We start from the raw sequence: 23705 nt of genomic DNA, 5'->3' as shown, positions 1-23705 counted from the left end.
CTTTACAATGTCCTTTCACTTCAAAAATAAAGGAGACACTTTCCTTAGGTTTCTTATCCACTCCCTTTCGCTTCCAGCCATTTTCATCCCACGCCACTTCCTTCCCCTCCATCCATTTTCATGCCACACTACTAATAATTTGGGTTGTCTTTTGGTCACTGAAAAAAAAAAAAAAAAAAAAAAAAAAAAAAAAAAAAAAACTTAATCTGAACGTTATTCAACCCATATAAAAAAAGCTAACACGATTATTGTGAAAATAAAATTATATAATTGGAGATGAAAGTTGACAAGACTATTCTGAAGACAAAAAAGAAAAAGAAAAAAAAAGGATATAGTTGGTGTTGGGCTTTTCCGATTGGGTAGGCAACTTATCCATTTGGGTTTTGTAGTCTCTTTCACTCTATTGTAGGGGATGAGAAAGATTTTTCATTAGCATATTGAATTTCGTTTTCATGGATTTTATGGATACAAATAAAAGATATTGAATTAGGAGTCTTTTGAATTTCAAATATATATATATTTTGAATTGGGGGTTTTAGAATTTCCATATATAATTTAAAATGTTTTAATCATGTTATTATGTTATTTATTTATTTATTTTTTAACCATATTATGTTATTTTATTTATGTAGTTGAAATTTCAATAGAAGATATTCACGTTTAGAAAAAGTATTTTAAAATTCAAATTAATAAAAATTTTTAATTTCAATTTCAATTTGAAAACAGATTTAATAGAGTAGTTAAATTAATGTCAATGATCATATAGTAATTAACGGCTGAGATCAACTTCATTATCTATCATCTTCAAAATTCCAATGAAAATGTCGTTTGTCCCTCAAAACGATACACCATCAAAATCATTTCGTCACACCCACCGGAACTCTTTACAGATCATTCACATCGCACACATACATCCCTCTCTCTCTTTCTCTCTCATCGAACCCTTTTTCATTCTAGAGATTCAAACCACAAAAGAATATAAAGATAGAAGTGATACACAATTACACACACAAACACGCACATACACATATATAGGGAGAGAGAGAGTCGAATTTTGGTAGTATATCTCAGTTGCATTTCGTCAGCGAATGGCGAGCGACGAAGAAACTCAAGAAACAGAGCTCAGCGACAAGCAGAAGATAGAGATTGCCAAATGGTTCCTCCTCAACTCTCCTCCCGGCGAAATCCAATACGTCGCAAAGGGTCTCTCTCTCTCTCTAAAATTTCATCCTTTTTTATAATCACTTTCGTTTTCGTTTTTGGTTCTAAATCAATCGCATTTTTGTATAATTTCTCACTCCACACACACTAAAAATTCATGGTTTCTTTTGTTTTTGCATTAGCTTATTTTCTTGTGATCATGCCCTTTTTTGTTTTGGCTTTTGTAGACATTAGATCAGTTTTGAATGACGATAATGTGTACAATCTTGCGGCTTCTGAGGCATTTCCACAACACAACAAATCTCACATGATTCGCCTCGAAATGCCTGGGAGAATTGGTGATGTAAGTCTCATAATGAACCCATTTATTGATTTCTTGGTTTTTCTCCGTTGAACTTATAGATACCCCATATGGTTCATTGAATTGTCTACAATTAGGTTTGATTATTCCCTTTGTTTTTACCTTTTCTTGAGGTTCATTTTGTACTTATACTAGGAGAAGTGTAGTAAAAGACATAAAATTTATTTATTCTGAAGAATTACATAGATATGAATTTTAATTCTGCAAACTTAGTGTAGCGCGGAGTAAGTTTAGTTGAATTGGAAGTTGTTAGCCTTTTAGAATGTTTGCTGTTTGTTGGGGCCAACAAAAACACTGAACTGATTGTTCATTCCAATTGGTTTTAACTTTGCATAGACAATTGTGCTATTCTATCATTTTAACAAAAATAGTTTACAGTGGCATTATTCTGATATTAACAATCCCAATTTGTTGAACACACTGCCAGAACATTTCTCCTCGGTGTAATCTCTCTTTCAATTGTTTGCAGGTGCTAATCACATCATTTGGAGAGCTTGATGAGCATGAATATCTTGATCCAAGGACTGCCCAAGTTGCTATAGTGGACCATGTTAAACAAGTAAGTTGTGTCTTTTCTCAAGCATCCTGCATATTGCATTTTAAGCTGGTGAAGAAATCAAATTAATGCGGGTTAGTGTTTACTTGCCATTATTCTTTAGATAATGCCCAGCTCAACTCAAGAAAGCCATAAAGTCAAACTACGTTTAGTCAGCTAAGTGATTAAATTTTTTATTTATTTTTCCAAAGTCTAGATGTGTTGACTGTTGAGGTTATATCTAACATGAAAGGGGATGCCTTTATGACATTTCTTTATTAAATTTAAAATTGTAAAAGACCGTAGGAGTAGAAAATGTATATGATTATTGGATGAGCTAAAGCATGAAAATAAAAGCATGGTGAAATACCAAAATTGTGAGTATTACTTGAATTTATGAATGTAGAACAAAATGTTACAAAATTGCTCCAGCCGACTTTGTTAAACAATTAAGTTGTCTTTCTTTTTTTAGCCAAGTATCCTGCACATTGCATTTTGGGGTGTTGAAACTCAGAATTATAGGGGATAGGTTTTGCTCTATTTGCATCACTTTGTTTGAAATTTGTAAAAGCACATGATGTATCATGCTATCCTTTTTTCTTTTCTCTAAATCTTTTCATTGTTAAGTAATTCTTTTTTTTGGGCCCATCTTTTATGTGATGGTGTGCTAAATTGGTCTAGGTTTGTAAAGAAGTGAGGCCAGCAAGTGATGAGGAACTTCCATCCCCATATATTGAGGAATATCGGTATGCTGTTCAACTCAAATTATGGTTAAAATGCTATATATTCTCAAGTGGGGGTTCCTCCTAAAATCACGCGAGCATTCGGCACTATTATTTTTTATTATTCTCAAAGTTTGACAGCAAAAATAAAAAATAAAAATTCAGGGTTCTCCATTCTAGATGTTTCTAGGTGTATTGTTGTTGCAATAAATTATTTTGTTCACCTCATGTATTCTTGTTTGTGCATCCTTCTTTTGGTTTTGAGAGGTGGCTCTAGCTTTAGTTGATTCTTGCATGAAAATTCGGAGTTGGTTGGGTCTAGAGTTCCATTCAGGATGCTCTCTTAAGTTGTCATTGTTTAGAGATTGGAACGTCATTTGAGGCCAATGAAGAATTTAGGCTTAAAAGGCATTTGTGGCCAGAAAAAGAGGCATCTTTCTATACATTGCGGAACTGTTCTCATTCAGTGACTATTGAAAGCAGTTGATAAAATTGAAAATTCGAGAGGAACTTTTCTGATAAGGGGCTTAGAATTTGGCGATGTGGTTCTAACTTCTAAGGGAACAAACCTAGAAGGCTAGAACTAGGAAGTGGTTGTGGAGATCTTACAAGGTGGGGAGGTGTTTCCTTTAGCAATACCGACACATAGCATTTATTGCCTTTTAGACAATGGCCAGGATGCAATGCCAATAGTTAGTGGGAGTCATTGTTTCCCATAGAAGAGGAATGGTACTTTCTTTCCTTATGCCAGGTTTCTCTTGAGAAATGCCAGAAAATTCCTAAGAAGATACTGTATTAGGGGAATTCTTTTTTAGCTTTGCTTAAATAAGATTATATGGGCTTTCTAGAAATCATAATTATTCTATTGATTATCTTTTAGGTCCCTTCCCATATGGTCAATCCTGGAAATTCACTTCAATTGCAATCTTAACAATGATGGAATCTCAGAGCTTACGTCTTTGCTCGAGTCCATCAATAAATGTATCTCCTGTCGTTTAGGTAGGATTTAGGTATTGAGCATGGATTCTTTGTGCATGTTCACTTCTAAATCCTTTATACCATCTCTCTCTGGTGTGCACAGTTTTTAGTTGAAAAAAAAAAAAAAAAGAAAAAAAAAGTTAAAAAGGAGAAGAAGAAAGAAAGAAAGAATACCCTCAAGCTAGTAGTGTAAAAATGGCTCTTGAATGTGCCTTTTAATGTTCAAAGCTAGTTTCCTTTATTTGGGTTGTCTCAGTGAGAAGGCCCCTTTTATCTAACATTTGCATCATCTGCAGGAGGGATGGTTACCCCTTTGTTAATAGTTTGTGGCGAAGATTATTCTCCTTTATTTGGTTGGATGGTGACTCCTCTTCAGTTTAATTCTAAAAAGGGAATCTCTTTTCTAGGTTTTGGGGGTGTAAAACATGAAAGGGAATGTTATTCCGTGGGATATTGTTTTGCCTAGTTTTGGTTCATTTAGCTTGAAGAATGGTAGTATCTTTCTGGAGGCGTGGAGAGAAGCTCAGTTCAGGGCATCCCTTGAGTTTTGGTTATCTGTGTGGGAGAACTCATATTCCTAAAGTAAACCATTAATTGTCTTGCCTACTATTGGTTCATTTAGTTTGAAGAAATGGTTGTGGTGTAACCATGTAAGAGAGAATATAGGTGCAACTCATCCATTTGGGTTTTGATTTCTTGTGGAGGGAGGCCTCATATTCCTGATGTAAACCATTTATGGTATCCTTCACCTTGGGGAAGCATCAAGTATAGTTGTTATGGATGCTTCCAATTAGCTGCTGACAGTATCAGTATGGATGAAATTGATGGAATTGTATATGATCCTTATTTTATTTTTCTTTTTGCCTTGTGAGAAGGGTTTTTGCGTTATAAGTTGAGGGTATGGAGTTGTTTATTGGGCTCTAAGAAATGCTTAGAGAAGGTTCGTGTAGAGAGGAATGCAGGCATGCTAGTAAATTGGTGAAAAGCAATTTTTAGGGTTCCTAGAAGCATGCTTACTTATTAAAAAAAAAGGGTTCCTAGAAGCATGCTTACCCTACGCATGAGTTCTTTGACATTCTCATAAATGGTTTCTTCAATTGCTTGGGTTCATAGATGTGCTAATCAATAAATAATTTTTTTAGCTAAGCTAGCACTAATTCGTTGGAAGCCATTACAAGCCATTTCCATGCCCCTTAAGGGCATTTCATCTGGAGTCGGTCGAATCTAAACTAGTATGTTGTGCTTAATCATGGATGATGATGAATGTAGATTGTCTTCTACTTGAGCATCTCTTAACCTATTTAGTACGAGTTTATTATATTCACCAGAATGCGAACCAGTATTTATTTATTTGGGACTCATCAATAAATCAGTGAGTACTGGTAACGGAGGATGGTTTTTCTGTTGTGAACTGGCCGGTTTGCTCGGAATCGACAGGTTTGTCAAACCATGCCTATGGGTCTAAACTTGAAAGTTCAAAATAGTAAAAATCATGATTCTTTTATAAAGAGAGTCAGGTATCAAGTGGCTTGATATGTGTATTGATGGATTGAGAGTGAAGGAGAGAGTATGAAATTGTGTTTGATTGTTAGAGTGAAGATGGAGAGGGATTTGAGTGGTTGGTAGGAGGATTTTGGGAGGAAAGTGGAATATGTTTGGACAATTCCACAATTGGGTGCTTGGAGAGCGCTAAAAACAAATTTTTTTTTTTTTTTTGCAGGCTGATGGTTAGACGATGTAGTCTCGAGTGAATAGTCATGTGATATCACCAGTGGCTCTATCTCGAGCAAGATGCATGAGTTCCCTGTGATACCTAGCAAAATGATGTTATCTTCCTTATTTGTTGTAACTTGTATTGTGTCACATATCCGGATATATATGTAACATCTTGTGCAAATTGTCATAGTCTTAGCTGCAACTTCAAACACAGCTGGATTTATTTGCATGGTAGACCATGATTTACCATGTTGTTTGCTGCTTTTATTATTATATTCTCCTTCATAATGCCATTTCTATTGTGGCAGATGTGCTCTGGATGCAGAAATTGTCAAATACGTTGGCGAAGCTTATCCAAAAGGTGTATGTACAGTTTATTGTATTGGTGGAAAAGATATTGAAGAACCAGGATCTGATTTTGAACTTGTCGTGGTGATTTCTGCTGCTAGACATAGCCCACAGAATTTCTGGTATGTAAAATTAGTTAAATTACAAAGTTCAATCGCTATTATATGAACTTTTTTTGGCCTTATGTTCGTTGTCTAACATAATTTTCTCTGTAGTTATTCCACATGTGGTCAGGTTTATATAAGTTGTTTTCTGCTAATTTAATTGTATTTTGAATGGTGTATTCATTACCCATTACTCATGATCACAGATATTATTGGGCCAAAAGAGCTAAGAATAGTGGTATTCTTTTTTGATTGATTGCAAGAGATATTGCTAAATGATGTTACTCAAAACTGAAGCTTTGTGGGACAAATTGGAATAGGTAGGTACTTTTTGAATTAGTGACAGTTATCTTTCTAAACAGCCAATCATATTTGAAAATTGAGGGTTGCTTTCCATTGGCAGATGGGATGACAATGTTTAGTTGAGTTTTGGATGGATCTACAAAGATGGCATTAAGAGGTCTATTGAAAATTTTACATGGTTGGACCCATAGTAATTGCACCAAGACTTGTGGAAATTACATGCTCTCTGAAAATGGCATGCCTAGAATTCTAGACACAGTAGCACATTTAGGGACTGAATTCATTAGCCTCATTTAGAAGCATTCTGTCAGAAGCAATCTGGTTCAAAATTCAAATGAATATTACATTATAGGATATTGGATTAGAATAACAAAGAATAACTGGAACCAGTAATCTTGTGAGTTGCCCTTGAGAATGCTTTTTACTCTGAGATCTAGTATGAAATTTAGCCATTTTGTCATCTTCTTGGTGAGTGATAGATTGGTTGATGTAGAGGGAAGAGAAAAAGAGAGAGAGATGAAGATAAGAGAAATAAAAGGTTGAGAAGAGAAAGGAGAGAAGGAAGAGAATAGGAGAAGAGGGTTAGATAACTTCATAACACACACACGCAGAGATGAATACCAAAGCCAACCAAAATTTGAAGACTTAAATATGAAACATCAAGGGATAAATACTAAATAATTAAACCCTATAAATAAACAAAAAATAACCGTGTATCCTTAGAATCAACCCTTTTTAAACGGCGCATGGCTGAGCCGCTGAGTTCATCCCCATTAGTGGTGGATCCCTGACCTTCATGACTATGAATTGCCAAAGTGATATAGTTGATTAAATTTGATGAGGAATAGCCCACAATCTGAGAAGTTGCTCAGTGCAAGACTTTCTGATGTTGAACTTGCGACATTTCCAGAATAACTCATTGGTGTGGGGGCTTAATGTATAAATATCTTTGGAGTTCATCATGATGTGCCTTGTTTGGGTAGTTATTGCCTCCATATCGCACTCATTTGAGATTTAGGTTGACTTCAAGTATGGGGTGCCTACTTGCTTATTTAAGTATTTTAACCACATTTATCTTTAATAAACGGACTGTTCACAACTGTGACATATCTTATCCCTATCATGTGAGTGATATTATTTTTTTTATCTCCTCTTGGTTCATAAGAATTCAAATCTTGCTAGTGTTTGTCCATTTTATGATATTGTACAAAGCTTTTTGATGATTAAATGGCAACAATGTATTCAGTAAAGGTCAACCTGGATGATAAGGATGGACATAATTTTTATTATTCAAAAATTATCCAAGTTGATTCTGAATCTGAATCTGAATTACTCTCCTTTGAACTTTTGATGATCGAAACTTGATACAATTTACATCCCTCACTTTGTCGATATATTCCAAAGCTACCATCTCCTAATTATGCATTATAATTAATCTAAGAACACATGGAATATAGTCAAATATTTTTATGGAAGTTTCTACTGCTCCATTATTCCATACCTCAAGTCAAAAGTTCTGTCCCTCTGTTCTTGCTCCATTATCTCTGAAAAATTCTTTACACTCCATTGGATAAAAGGTGTCATGGTGGAAAATCATCACCAGATTTATATCATCATTCTCATAGAAGCGATTGCTAATTTAAATTGTGACAGGGTATTGGCTGATTAGATACGGATTTTAGTCCTCTTGAATGGAAGTAACTAGAAATAAGCTAATTTAAATTGTGACGGGTTATTTTCTGGTTATTATTCGATATTTACTGATGCCCAAACACGAGGAAACATTAGCTACTGGCTAACATGGTGCTATCATCTTGACCTTTTCGATGCACTGCTTTTGATGGAGCTCTCCACTTTGTGTGAAGGTTTTTCCTTTTGCATTCTGTTTAGTGTTAGGGATGGGTTATTTGAAGGATGGAAGGTAGGTGGGATTGAAAAGATGAAAGGCCTCATCCAGTGTATGCCCGCCAATGCAGGGTGCTGGGAGTGAAAAACTGAACTTTTGACATTATTTTGCACAAAGAGGACTTTTCCACCTTTGGTTTGGTTGAGCAGGAAGAAAAGGAGTCTTCTTTTGTTTGGTTGGGCAGGAAGGAAGGAATGCAGCATTATGATGTTATTGTTATAACTTGTACCCTTGCATGTTAAGGGTGGCGTGTTGATTGCAAGGCAAAATTGAAGTAGAAAGAGGGGTCGTCCTTTCCCTCCAGTTTTCTGCTCACTTTTATTAGTAAAGAAATTGGTAGGCCTAGAGAAAAACCCTCCTTCCTCCCTCCATGTTCATTTCTCTTCCATTTCCTTCTTGTCAAATAATGGAATACTTTATTCATCCCTTTATTTTTTTCCTTCCCCCATCTTCTTCCATCCACTCCTCTCCACCCCCCCCCCCCCCCCCCCCCCCGGTCAAATGCACTATCCACAGATGCGAGAATTTATATGCGAAAGTTCTGAATACCAGGTGAATATGCAAATTTTTTCTTTCCACAGATGCGAGAGTTTATATTGCGATTGTTAGCTGCCTTTTCCTTACTTTTAATTGACATGCATCACTTGTTTCGAGAATGATTCATTGACTACTAAATTTGGCCATTTCCATTAGGGAAAAACTACATAATTGAATGTGGAAATTTCAAGTCAAGTCAAGCTAATCCACTGGCAGGATTTCCATTCGCTTATAAACATCAGCCAGAAATTGGATATATATACACAAACACACACACACACACACACATATTTTTTTAAGTTAAGACAGGAATTGTACATTAACGTGCTAAAAATTGAATGCTGGTCATATTTTGTATGTATTTAAGTATTTTACCTCTACTATTATTTTATGTTATATGATAAAAATAATAAAATGAATAGCAGGCTAAACTTGTATATCAATGGAGAAAACATAGATTTGAAGACAAGAATTATTTACAATGACACTGTAGAACAATTGAGGGGATGTGGCGCAAATTGGTAGCACATTTGTTTTTGATACAAATGTCGGGTTCAGTTCTTGTCATCCCTACCTATTACTTCTCCTTTAGCAGTCACGAAGGACCAATTGAGATTAATTAAAATCCTAATCTGCGCACATGCACCACGAACCTGCTTCAGCACCAAGACCCTTTAGAGATAGGGGCGAGGCACGAGAGGATGTGGGCATGACCCTTTCCGAGCAGCTCTTTTGACTGCCGCCTAATCTCCTTATTGGTTTATGCCAACGTCCTGTAACACCATTATGGCAAAGTTTCTTTATATTAACACTTTACTAAATCTGACTGTTTACAGTTAATTGTTTGTTAATATTATGTTTCACTCAAGATGTCAACTTATGGTAAAGGCTGAAAAATACAAATTTATATTCACTCAATATGTAAATTTAAAGTCACAACATTTAATTTGGCAGAGCTTCCATTAAGTGAAGCTTGGAATACATTGCTTGTGTTTTAAAGTTCACTAAAATGGTACTCCAAACACAAAATCATACCATAGTGGTTCAATTGTTTTTAAAAATGGAAAAAGAAGTAAAAACTTGTTGGACATGAGTAGCTTCCTTGACCCGATAGACTTTGTTTCTTTAAGATGTAACTAAAAAAAAATTGGCTTAAAGAGCACGTAACGATTCTTTACTCACTGGGGTAAAAAATGTTGCTTACCCATGCCTGCTTCACCTTGTAAGTCTACATTTTTTATTGGAATAGAAGTACAAATTGTGGTTCTTGTGTGACGGTTCAGTTATTTAATTTCTTTTTGTATATTGTAAAGCAACGGAAGTTGGCGCTCGATATGGAACATTGAGTTTAAGGATGACGTGCAAATGGTGGAAGTAAGAGGCAAAATGCAGGTACTTTTTGGCTAATTTAATGCATAACCAATGTATATCTTTGAATTCAATTGAACCCTTTCATGGGTTTTTTTTCTCCTTGTTATGTAACTCAAAAATGTATCCGTAAGCATGAACTAATGAATTCTTTGTTTCTACCTTTCCTCTAGGTTGGGGCCCATTACTTTGAAGAAGGAAATGTCCAGTTAGATGCAAAACACGAATGCAAAGATTCAACTATATTTCAGGTTACTTTGAAAATAGCATTGTTGGAAACTTTTTGGTTATGAGGTCAAATTACCTGCTGTGTTCAGGTCCATAACTTCTGTTACATGTTTGTGATTCCATAGGGAAATGAGGTTCCTTTGAACATTTTGACTTATTATACCGGAGGAGCAAGAATGTTGCAAAATGAATACCTTAAAGTGAAGACATCTTTACTCTGGATTGTAATGCCAATAGCATAGTAGTAAGACAGTCTAAAAGTAGTTCAGAAATGGATTAACCTAGGTGGCTTTCAGTATGGTTATCCAGATCACCTGGAGGTTTTCTCTTAGCCTTGCTGACTTGTCAAAAAAAATCTAGTTAAAATATGCTTAATAAAAGATTTGGGACATAAAGTTGAGCCTTTTTCTTCCTTATTTCGAAATCATGACGTTTCAATGGAACGTTCCAATTTTTTTTATAGACACTTAAGCTTTAGATTTGTCAGGCATTTCGCATTATTGGTTTTTAACTTCCTCAGGTGCATTAAGCCGTTTCAATTAAATTTCATTAGAGATATATAAAATAAAAAATCTTTTTTCGATGAATTGTTAGATAAATTTTTTTCTGAACAAATCTATTGGATTCTTTAATTTATCATTATTTTAATTATCTATAACCTTGTGATTATGGTTTCTAGCAAATAATTTGCAATGGTTTTAGTGTCAAAGATCCTCCCTGTTTTCTATTTGTTGACTTGAAAAGGCATTCTGCATGCTCTTTAATACTTTTATTGAGTAAATTCTTTGCATGTTTGATTTGTTATTTATTTCTCATTCTTTGATAATCTGTTTCGTGTCTGATATTTGTTATATGTGTTTCAGTCCCCTGATGATTGTGCAATTTCCATAACCAACATTATTCGTCACCATGAAACAGAGTATCTAGCTTCTCTTCAGGTTCTCTATACGTCTTTTAATTGGTCAAATGCTGCAGTTGTTTTGAGAGCCCTTTACTGACCGTAATGTATATGCAGGTATCCTATTCAAATTTGCCAGATACTACTTTCAAGGTACTCTCTAGACTTGGTGCGTTCGAAATATTGCATGAAAAGTGCCCTTTAAATTTATTGAAGAACCAAGTTTGGTTACTACATTAGTTTTCCAAACAATTTGGATGGTGTATAACACAACCAATATACAAGCAAGTCTCTTTCAGTTATGTGGCGATCTTGTCATTGATTTTTATGTATAAGCCTCAAAGTTGCAAAATATAGCTCTTAATAAATCAACCTACCAGTAAGTTCTCTCCCACCCACTTTCCCCCAGCCTTCTGCCTTCTTTCGTTGCATGATGTCGTAGTTTAGGTATGGTCCTTGATTCTGCCACTGACAGGGTAGCTAGGATTGTTCCACTAACAATTTTGAGCTATGTCACCTTTGGCAAGAAGGAACATGTACCACTGGGTAGGTGATGCCTAAGTTGTACCATTATTCATATGGCATTAGACTCCCAATGGACCTCATTTCTTTGTAGTCAACCTTAATGTTGCATTGCAGTTGTATTGGACTAGCATCAGTATTGATCTATGAAAATTAATGAGCATGATAATAAGCAGTGTTAACCTAAATTTTTATCAGGATAACCAACATCTTGTCCTCGAGGCATTTATCATCAAGTTTCCGCTCTCGAGCCTTTTTTTTTTGATTTCTCATCATCATCCTTGATTTCTGAAAAAGACATAATATTCTCAGTAGTAATTGCCCTTTCTTTGAACATCCACCCGAATTCATTTTATTAGTAATACCCTTTTGTACCTATGATCACAATGCAGGACCTTCGAAGGAAGCTTCCAGTTACTCGTACCCTATTCCCATGGCATAATACCATGCAATTTAACGTGACTAGAGATATTTCGAAAGAGCTTGGAATTGGAAAGTAAAATACCAGCTTGAAGTACATGGCATGTTCTCTCAAGGATTAATTTCCTGTATTGGTTTGCTGGTGTATCAAATGACATGAATGCTTGCCGTGTTTTAATTGCTATCAGAGTTTTTTCTTTTCCTCTTCTTTTTTTTTTCGGCCCCAGGGGGAGGGGGCGATGGTTATTGTTTTTTTTTTTGTTTTTTTTTTGTTTTCCTTCTTTTTGGGGGCTAATTGGTTTATGAATTTATAGTTTGTGGCCATTTTTGTGATTTAAGCTATATTCATTATATACTGTAAAGAGCTGTAAAGGAGGATGGGTCTCATTTCCTTCTCTCTTTTTTACATTTAAAAAAAAAAAAATTTGGTGACTCCTGTTGACATTTTAGAAAACACTCTGGTATAATCAGACGATGGAATGAGATTTGGGATTTGGTTGGCCTTGGTTAGTTTGAATGATTTGAGGTTAATTTAGGTTCATTGTAAACAACAAAAGCAAGAAGTGAGTGTGAAGATGTAAGAGTTTGGTTCATGAATACATTGTACTTGACCTAGCCATGTTAAATTTTTATATTTATATTCTCATGACTCATGATGTCTGGCATTTCTTTAAAAAAAAAAATTAATTATTAGCTTCTGTCAGAATTTCTCTCTCCATTTTAATTATTAACTTGTGTCAACTAAGAAAATTTTTTTTATTAACTTCTGTCAACTAAGAAAAAAAATCTTTATTAACTTGTGTCAGAATTTCTTCTCTCCAGTGTCTTCACTACCTCCGCCTCTATCAGTATAAAGCATCCTTCTAATTTTTATGATACATGAATACGTGTCTTTTAGAAGAAAAAAAAAGGGTATACTGTAGTGTAAAGGAATTTTCTTATTTATGTAGTTCAATCTAATTATTAATTTGGAGAAAATAGATTTAGATGTCACAATGTCACAAGACTCTTGGTCAATCAAGTTCCATTCATTAAGTTTTATTTGGTGCAAATTAGAATTTTTTAGATTTGTCTTGTTAAAAAATTATTAATCATGGGGTGAGAAAGAATAAGGCATTATTATTATATATTTTTTTTCTTTTCCGGAATAAGAGATAACATTAGAACACATACAAAAACGTAAATGCATTTTTTCAAATTGTTCTGATACAAACACCACAAAACAACATAAATGTATTTATTTAAATTGTTCTTAATCAAGTTATGGGAATAGTGAAAATATATATAAGAGAATGAAAATAATTTTTGAGAGGAACAAAAAAAACGTATACTTTGTCAAGATTTCGTTTTAATATGATAATTATTAAAATAATATTTACCTTAAATACAATTATTAGTGAAATAACATCACTACCAAAACTCTAATTGAGTAGTATTGTAGTATTTTTCTCTTTCTTTATCAATACAGAATACCATATTTCCTTTTAAATCACTGGCACCATCAACCTGCTCTTTCAACCCTTTTGATATCTTTTACAAGCGTACCTCTGATCACCAGTCATTCACATTTTCATTTTTAAGTTATATGCTAACAATCACCAGTCATTCACATTTTCATTTTTAAGTTATATGCTAACAATTTGTTGACTAAAAATGAGAATTCCACCCATTATATAGATATTTTGTAAGATGCATTACAATGACTTAAATTTATCTTCTATAACATTTTATCGAGATATTTACCATCCTACATCTCAATTTTTCTAAAATATTTTATAATTTACAAAAAAAAAAAAAAAAAAAAAAAAATATAATTTATAAATTTTTACAAACTCACTAATGTCCTAAAAACTCTACATTTTCCTAACTTTACACGGATGCCACCTAATCATCATGTTAGTCCTATTCAAGTATTTAATATCCTAGTAACACCTACGTTGACACAACTTTCTTTAAATTTAAGGTTTGAATATTTTAAAAACAATTTCTATTTTTGTTTGAGAATGTATACACTAATTTATTGACAATATTTAAATAGTCACTAGTGAAAGTATATAATAAGTGTATCATAAATCAACACATCTTCCTTCATAACAAAATTAAAGGTGAATAAAATTCGTGGCCGTGATCTTACTCTTAATTATTATTATTTTAATTTTATAATGCAAGTGAATTTGTCCACTTGTCAATGGTTCAAGTAGTGATGGAAGCCACCAAGTATTGTCTTTACTCAGAACTTAATTCAGGAAAAAGTTAAGATATGTCTAGAGTTTAGAGGAATATGCCCAAAACACAAAAATAAATAAAATACTAATAAATAATAAATAAATAAATAAATTCGGGTCATTATAGCAAATTCACAATTTTATTGAACCATTATCATTTTCATTCTTAAAGTTGTTCTCACTAATATTCTAAAAACTATATAACACTCCACAGTTCTATGTATAAATGTGGAATGTTTGAGAATCCAACTTTTTATATATGTCACACGATCATCATATTAAATCTTAATCAAGTATTACCTGGCAAGTGTATATCCTAATTTATTGACAATATTTAGGCGGTATTATACATATATCATTAACAAATCACCACATCTTCCTAACAAAATCAAAGAAGAATAAATACTCACTGGCCATGTCTTAGTATTAATTATTATTATTTTAATTTTATAATGCAAGAGAATTTGTCCATTTGTCAATGATTCAAGTAACGGTGGGAGCCACAAGTACTGTCACAACTTAATACACGAAAAAGTTTGATATGCCTAGAGTTTAGAGGAATATGCCCAAAGCACAAAAATAAATAAATAAATAAATAAATAATATATAAATATATAAATCCGGGCCATTAAAGCAAATTCACAGTTTTATCGAACCCTTTAGAACCTCCATTCTCAAAGTTGTTCTCAACAACCAGCGACTAGCGAGACACAGATCTCTCTCGATCTCTTCACACAAAGAGGGATATAAGGTTCTCTCTAATCATCTATTTTGATACTATTTTATTTCTCTAATTCTTAGTTTAATACTTTGAACTTCAAAAGTTCTCTCTATAGAGTTTTTGAACTAATCCTCGTTTGGTTGCTAAGAAAGCTGAGGAAATAAAAGAAAGTAAATCTTATGCTTTGCTTGTTTTGGTTTCCGGAGACTCAGAAAAGTCAAGCCTAACAAGCCTGCGTAGTTGTATTAGTCTTGTGAATGCGTTGTTTTAAGCTTTCAAATTTCAAAGTTTTTTTGTTTTTTATTTCATGCATTTTCTCAGCAAGTAAACGGAGCTTCTGTTAAATATTACTTCTCTTCTGACCACGCTTTTATCTGCAGGTGGATTAACATCGGTAGATTGTGCTGTTTGTACAAGAAGATGGTATGCTAATCACTGCACTGATTTGATGATACTTCCGTTAGGGTTTGGTTTGTTTTGGTGTTCTTTAGAGCTCTGTTGTGTGTATGTGTCTGTATTTTGAACTGATCTAGTTTTTTCTGTTGCAGCTTCCACTTTCTCTGCTCAAGACTGCACAGGGGCATCCAATGGTGAAACTCTTCCCCTTTTTGAGTTGATTTTCTTAATTTAGGGTTTGTGGTTGTTGTTGTTGTTGTTACTGAGATTATACTGAAAACGAAAGAATTCACATCAATGATTCATATTTATGCTCTGTATGGTTGCCAAGAACATTTTGAAAAAGAAAAGAAATTAAAATATTTAACTGCATTTTTTTGTATGCAATATGAACCCAAATTAACAATCAATGAGTTTTTTTCCAGTTAAAGGTGAAATTTTCTATTTATTCAAACCATAATATGCAAAACCTGGGGATTTGAAATTTTCTCTGTGTGTCTCTAAAGATTTTTATTGTTGTGGCAGTTGGTGGAACTAAAAAATGGGGAGACTTATAACGGGCATTTGGTGAATTGCGACACCTGGATGAATATCCATCTTCGTGAAGTCATCTGCACGTCAAAAGTATTTGAATGTTTTCATCAGCTTTTAATATATTTTTTTTCTTTCATTTATTTTTCATCCTTTGATGAGTAATAACATATAATGTTCATGAATCTTGGTTGCACCTAAAACTGAAAATTAATTGTAGGATGGAGATAGGTTTTGGAGAATGCCTGAATGCTACATTCGTGGGAATACAATTAAATATCTTCGTGTTCCGGATGAGGTTTGTTTAGCTTTTGATGTTTAATGAATATAGTTATTTGAAGACATTCCTATTATATTGTACTTCAGATTCTGCTGCTGATGCTGCCTATTCGCCTTTGCACATTTTTTTATTGTTTTGGGTACCAATGGACTTACTCCATTCAACTAGATAAACCCTTGATCCCAACTACTTGATTGTGGTTAATCATCAAAGGGTGTTAATTCATTGGACGTCAGTTCTTGGTTGTTAGCATAAAACATGAGTTCGGTTTTTTCATGGCTTGTCGAAAAGGCTGAAGTTTCCTTTATTGAGAATTGAAAGAGTCGTGATTTTGTAATGTTGGGAAGTTTATCATTCTAGGCATGCTTACAGAATCACGACTCTTTGTTTTTAAGGTGCCTTACTGTCATATTCTTTAGACCATGCATTCTTACTAGAAAACTTATGAATTACACAAAATTCTGTAATAATACTTAAATTGATTATAGAGGAAAATTACTAAATTAGTGTTCTTTGTGGATGCATGAACATCTTATTAGCTATTCCTTGAAGTGCATTCCACTCAATTTCTATTTTAGTTTTTGTCATGCTGGAGGATCTCAAATTATCCTTACAAATACATGTCCGTCCCTTTTTTTGGTTGGGTTGAGGTGGGATATCTCTTGTACATTGTAAAAAGATGGTTGAGATAAAAATCAGAATATCAAAGAATGTCTAATGTTGTTTGAGGGTGGACTGGAAACATACATAACCTTAGGCATTATGTTGCACAAAGTTGTTTCTTTCTGATTGAAACTCTTGCTAGCTTACTGTCATGGGCACATAAAAGTGTTGAATTCCACATTGGATGTGTACTGGGTGTGGGATACGGGAAACCCAGCAAGTGAATAGTCCTTTTGGGCGTGGAACTGACCCGTTGTGACATTAGTATTAAAATAACAGAGCGTATCACAAATGGGTCACAAGAACTAATGTGCAGGTCCTACCACCCCACAAGGAGGTGTGGGCTGATATAAGCAAAATATTAAAAACTACAATAGGACAGGGGTTCTTATTATTTGACAATTGTTGCAATGTACACTTGCCAGATCACCAAGGTCTTCAAAATCTCAGGAAATATTATGTGGTTTTGAAAATGGCATCAAGATATTGCATTGCAACTTAAGGTTGGCCGCTATACTAATGGCTATATCAGTATAAATTTCAAATTTAAATTCCATTATGTTAACTACAATTTCATCACATTTTAGCAGGTGTACATTTTTATCTATAGATCCTTCTTTTTAGTTATACTTATTCTTTTTGTCATTTGTTTAATGTAATAAATCTTCTTATCTAAGTTTGCTTAACTGATTGCAATATCATATTTAATGCAGTTCGGTCTATAAGCAGTTTAATGACAATGCTATAAGCCCATCTAATTTCTTATAATGTCTAGAGAATGGTTATCTGCTGCTATTTCTTGATCTTGCCTGTGAATTGATATAGGCAAAAGTTTTGGTACTACAGGTTATCAGATGAATTCTATCCTCTTGCACAAACATATCACTGCAGTGCTTCTTTATTGCTTTATGATGTGATTAAAGACATTAGTTCACTACTTGATTCCTTCAGTAATTATTATTATTTCAATTTCTTTTGCTCTCATGAAATTGGACTTAGTAGTGTATTGATATTTGATTTCGATCAGAAAGTTGACCAATGTCATTACTTTTTAATATTGTTAGTCTGTTTCTCTTCTTTCTTTCATTTTTTTGGTTTTGGTATAGCTTTATTTTCTTTTCCTGAATTGCTAGTGAATTTTTTTTATTTCTGTTATAATGTTGGTTTTGTTTTTCCAGGTGATTGATAAAGTTCAAGAAGAAACCAAGAGCCGTCAAGGTACCGATTAATATTTTATTATTAAACCCACGGGAGTACTCTATTTATATTTTTTATATTTATTCTAATCCTGGTGACTTGTTCTTTTTTCAAACACTAACTGAGATAAATTGTGAACATGTTTTCTTTAAATGAAGTAATACCTTTCTTCTCTTAGTCTTTTCTTCTCTATGCATGTTGAAGCTAGGCTTTAATAATAATCCATGTAACTTTTTTCCCCAGTGTCAACATGATCATATCTTTTAAAGTTATCATCCATGCATGGCCAAATGAGCATACCGGTGCCAGCAGATACCTTCTGTGAATAGACACCAAAAACATTCTACCACAAGTACATGACAGTTGTAATTAAATCTTCCAATTCTCAACCTAATGTTTTTGACAAGCACTACAACTACTCTGGACAAAGTTACAGTGTGTGGTACTTTTGATAACTTATGTGTATCATCATCATCATCCTTGCCTTAGTCCCATGACTCCCATATGAATGGGGTCGGCCACATGAATCCTTACCTTAATCCCAACTTGTTTATATGTTGGCTCAAAAGTTCACACAGGGTATAAGTATCTACATATTTCATTTTGGGATTTGTTCCAGAAGAAATTTATGTATCTTAGGAGAACAGTTGAATTTGAACTGGTCTTTATTACCATCATTGTAGCCTGCATAATTTTGGTGCCTCCTTATAAAAATTATATAGTTTGTTTGATTATTTGCAAGATATATGCTGATGCTGCTTTAGCCGTTCCAAGTGCCATACTGGTTGATGTTCCATTTCGTATAGTTTTTTTTCTGATGTTAACAAAACCATGGAGCCGTCTGGGTAGAACTTATCCCAAATCTTTATTATATATTTTGTTATATGTAGTTCTGAGAAACAAAACATGTGAACAAAAAGAAGGAGAAAATAAAAGATGTTTGACGACATGAATTGGCAGGCATTTCTAGTTTTATGGCAACCACTTGAATTGAAAACTAAAATAGTTAAAAAAAAAATTCAAGATGTGATTAATGCTGTTTATCACTCATACTCACTCGCAAATTTTGCTACTTTACCTTTTCAGACAGAAAACCGCCTGGGGTAGGGCGTGGAAGAGGAAGAGGTAGGGATGATGGTCCTGGTGGGAGGCCAGCAAAAGGTATTGGGCGTGGCATGGATGATGGAGGTGGCAGAGGCATGGGTGGAGGCCGGGGCAGGGGAGCGTCTGGTAGCAAGCCTGGTGGCAGCAGAGGTATAAATTTATACTCATTTATTCCTATTCTAGGAGGCAAACACAGTAAACCTAATTCACATTTCTGATGATTTTCATCCAAACACAACCGTGTGATTTCTTTAAAAACATGTTTTATGGTGATCATAACACATGGTATCCATGCACACTATTCATGATTTTCTTCAGCTTGTATATTCTGCTATGGAGTTGGTAAGAAAAGAAACCCCATGTGAAAAATTGTGTCTATGTTGGTCCTCACTTGCATGGTGCTGCACTTGCCTATTTGTTGACAAAGTTGCATTTTTGTTGCTTTCTAAGATAATCAGTGGATTGAAATTTGGTTACAGGTGGAGGTCGTGGTCGTGGCTGATACAAGTAAAGCTGCCAAAGCAAGTAAATGGAAAGAAATTTGATGCTTTAATGGGCAGCATAAGCGCAAAATGTGTGCGAAAATACGTGGTTGGAAAAAGATCTTATTTGCTCCAATGGTTGAGGAGGATGTGAAGGGAAATGGTGACTTTTAAGTAAACAGATATTGCATTCCATTTCCTTTTTGTATGTTGTTTTTTATTAGGTGCGTCTCTTGCTTAGATTAAAATGCAATGTGGTTGATTTTTTCTTGGATAGTTGTAGTATGTAGACATCCCAACCCTTATCAGTACTGTGATATGTTTTGTGCAATGAAAAAATATATATATATTTCTCAAAGCATAACTGTTGAAGGATTAAAGGCTTATGCAAAACATAAATCCAAACTGTGCTAACATAAAAGTTACAATATTGCACACTCAGGACAACTCCAACCGCGCGCGTGTGTGTGTGTGTGTGTGTGTGTGTGTGTGTGTTAAGGAGGTGTTGGGTTATATAAACCCTCCCTTATTTTTCTATTTAAAGCAATAGATGAAAATCTGGTAAGGAATTGGATCTCCACACCCATTACCACCAAACACCCTGCAACTGTTTTGTAAAAGCATTATTTTTTTAACTAGTTCAAATCAATCAATCAAACCGCATAATTTCCAACTCTCAATGACTACATATGTCGTTGGCGAAGGCCGCCATAACCTTGTATGCCTCGTGTCAAATCTTCAATGGCTTTCTGCAGACGATCATTGTGATACATCAAAAAGTTGTTCAACGATTTCAGACAATGATTTCCATCATAAGCCGTCAAGTCATTGGTCTTAAATCAGAAGACAACTTATTGGAAAATTTCCGGGAACAACCACTCGAACTGCTCCATACCGAATAACTCTCTGCAACCCAATTCATAGAATTATAATTAGATAAGAGTTAAAATAGATAGTGGCAAATAATTATACACACACATATATATATTGATTTTTAGAAATACTCATTCTAACAGCATCCATAATGACTTCAACAAGTTCAGGCACCATGCTCTGGACCTCCTCCATGGATTTGCCTTGAAACAATGCATAATTATAATCATTCCCTCATCTCTCTCTCTCCAACCAAGAAGAGAGAGTTTTTGAGCTTCTCAACACAATCTGTGAAAACAATTATTAGTAACAAGAACTAAATATTATTATTATTATTATTTTTCCCCGGCGAAGTTCCAAGTTCATGTAATTGATTTGATTGAATCAACAACCTCTCTCATCGTAGCAGATGGAATTGAAATGTGTGAACATCCAATCAAGCTGAACGCTAAGAGAACTGCCGGTGACCGGAGATGAAATGTTCTTGACCGCAAGAATCTTTGTTGGTAATGCTGTAGAACCAGCAATTGCAAAGTTTGCTCCATGTGTGAAGATTGCATCAGTGTTTTTGAAGGGATTGAGAAGTCAAAGCCTCAAGAGGTACACAATGTGAAAAAAAATACAGAACTCTCTCAACCCTTCAACCATGTCTGAAGACGCAAAACATTTTTAGCATTAATATTAATATTTGGAACTTTTGAAAATGAAAATAAATAACATATTTTAATGACGTCGTAAATTTCAGAATTACTCTAATTTCTTAATGGAGTTGACATGGTGAAGAATTCTTAAAGCAGTTATTTCTTGAGATTTTAGGAAATCATTTGTGTACTTATTTTTGCAAATTTAGGCGTGTTTACATGGAGAAATCAAATATTGACCTGTTCACTCTAATATCCCGTGCTATGGTTTCCTTCTAAGTTTACTTCTTGGGACTATCTTTTTGGTCCTGTACATTTAAATTGACAATATAATAACTTTAATTCGTCAATGCAACAACTATATAAAGGAGTTAATTTTTTGAGTTAATGTTATTGTAACGTTATAACACGATGAAATAATTTGTACGGGTGTTACATCTTTAATGTAAATGTGTTGCATTAAGTATTAGATTGTTGTTATTGTATGAGTGTTGCATTATGATGTAGTGTGTTGCATTGCTGATTTATTACTATACGTCTTTTTGTTGTTTTTCTAATAAAAACATGAAATTGTTTCAGTAGAGTGCCATGCTATTTGTCGTTCTTGGAAGCTTTGCATGTGGGATCATTTTGTGTTTTGTACTCTTAATTTTTTTTTTTTTTACCACATCTACATTTAATATTTCAATTCATACATGATTGATTCACTGATTTATTTTTGACATTTGCATTTTTTATATATATATTTTTTCATACTCCTTGATCTCATCTCCAGGTCATTTACAAACTATACCCACTAAATTTTAGGACTACACTGTTTGCCTTTTAAAATATTTTAATTGGGCCACGTGGTGTTGATCAATTGGGAGGTGATGTTTTGGTGAAAGGTTTGTTTCAAGAAGTCTGAATTAGCATATGGTATTTGCAGGTTTCATATAATTACAAAGGCAGGGGTTACGTCAAGATAGTTGACCGAAATAAATTCATGACAATTATTAATAAAGTTGAATCATTATAAGGGTGTATAAATGAGTATTTTTTTGCATGACATTGTGTATTACATCCCATTTGAATGAACCTTAGCAATATATGATAAGCCTCTATAGTTTTGCAATATATGATAAGCCTCTATAGTTTTGCTTATCAGCATGATGAATGAGCGTTTTCGTTATGGTGCAATTAAGCTTTTCAGACTTTATACAAATCCCAAAAGACACTAATCACTTATTTATAGGCATCCTCTTTCACAATTCTAAAAAATTCTTTGTTGCACTGTATACATATTTATAAGCTCTCTCCAACATTCTATAATCTTCATATAATTTTGAAAGACTTTATAATTTTATTATACTTATGGCATGTAGAACAGAGTCTTTCTCAATACTCACATATCTTCCGTGTGGCACAACTTTTTACAAATAGAAGGTGCGTGACAATATGCTAATTTCAGCAATTGGCTATGTATTTGTACCTTGTCTTGATTAAAGGCATTTTAAAAATGTAGCGTTTAATTTTTTTGAAACCTATAATTAACCTACATTAGACCAAAAAGGATTTTGGGTGTTTAACTCCGACAACACATACATTCACTGTTATTAAAGTTTTTTCATGGCCATTCAAATTCATGCATTGATATTTTTGACTCATACTCTCAGTGATTCCAGAACCTATATGATAAATCATGAAAGGTGTGTATTGAGATATTTTTTGTTTTAAGATAACAATTGAGCAAGTGTATTTGATATGTAGTTATATGTGATATGTGAAAAAGAGAAAGTCTAATTTGTATACAAGGTATAAGAGTTTAAGAGGGAGGACCAACACTAACATAGAATGAAATAATTAAAAATGACTTAAGAAAGTTAAATACCGTATAACAGAATACAACGGAGAAGGAGAATTTATGTGGCCAACCCATTTATTTTAAAAAAGGGCAAAGATGATGATGATCCTGTAATGTTTATATCTATTCGAAAAAAGGACAAAGATGATGATGATGATCGTGTAATGTTTATATATATAAAGTTAAATAAATATTTATATACCTGTGGAACCCACCTCCTATTCCTATTATATCAAAGGTAACGACATTACCTTTCGGCAGACCAGACCAAATATCTCTCTTTCGCTGGAACGAATTTTTTTTTCTTCTTCATCTTCTATCTTTGATTACTTCCTCATTTCTTGGAGTTTTTGAGAGCCATTTGCGGCAAAACGGAGAGCACGGCGAGATCTTCAAGTGGGTATAAGCAATTTCAGTTTTGGTACACTCTAGGGAATTCAAAATTCTAGGGTTCTTGAGTTCAAATTGGGGGTTTTCATCAATTTGAGGTAAGGGTATTCTAATTTACAACTTCTTGGGTCTTTTGTGAATTTTTCTCTATAAATTTGATCCTAAGCATGCTAATTTTAAATTATCTAGTTTATTGTTGTTGTAGTTATGTGTAATCAAAATGATAAATGTGTTCTATGTGTTATTTGAGTT

The 23705-nt window shown here is 33.8% G+C and overlaps 2 protein-coding genes and 1 pseudogene across 2 annotated transcripts; 2 read left to right on the top strand and 1 right to left on the bottom strand.

The window, feature by feature from the left end:
- Positions 1-825: 825 nt before the first annotated feature.
- Positions 826-12756, top strand: LOC132299662 (F-actin-capping protein subunit alpha). The gene is made up of 10 exons (XM_059796416.1): positions 826-1203; positions 1389-1504; positions 1992-2081; positions 2739-2803; positions 5782-5943; positions 9985-10063; positions 10213-10290; positions 11131-11205; positions 11283-11318; positions 12080-12756. The coding sequence occupies exons 1-10, from the start codon at positions 1089-1091 to the stop codon at positions 12185-12187; spliced, it is 924 nt and encodes a 307-aa protein (XP_059652399.1). The 5' UTR covers positions 826-1088; the 3' UTR covers positions 12188-12756.
- A 2191-nt stretch (positions 12757-14947) lies between these two features.
- LOC132299661 (sm-like protein LSM4) lies at positions 14948-20064 on the top strand. Its single transcript, XM_059796415.1, has 8 exons — positions 14948-15083; positions 15434-15476; positions 15602-15643; positions 15975-16073; positions 16201-16278; positions 18102-18141; positions 19207-19374; positions 19704-20064. Exons 2-8 carry the CDS (start codon positions 15474-15476, stop codon positions 19724-19726), a joined length of 453 nt encoding a protein of 150 aa, XP_059652398.1. The 5' UTR covers positions 14948-15083; positions 15434-15473; the 3' UTR covers positions 19727-20064.
- A 325-nt stretch (positions 20065-20389) lies between these two features.
- LOC132301156 (GDSL esterase/lipase At5g03980-like) lies at positions 20390-21164 on the bottom strand (annotated as a pseudogene).
- Positions 21165-23705: the final 2541 nt, after the last annotated feature.

This window comes from Cornus florida, unplaced genomic scaffold (assembly GCF_030987335.1).
Source record: "Cornus florida cultivar Cherokee Brave unplaced genomic scaffold, ASM3098733v1 CherokeeBrave_3.0.0_Hap2_Chr03, whole genome shotgun sequence".
Lineage (NCBI taxonomy): Eukaryota > Viridiplantae > Streptophyta > Magnoliopsida > Cornales > Cornaceae > Cornus > Cornus florida.
The sequence above is the reverse complement of the archived record's forward strand: the minus strand, read 5'-3'. Positions and strand labels throughout refer to the sequence as shown.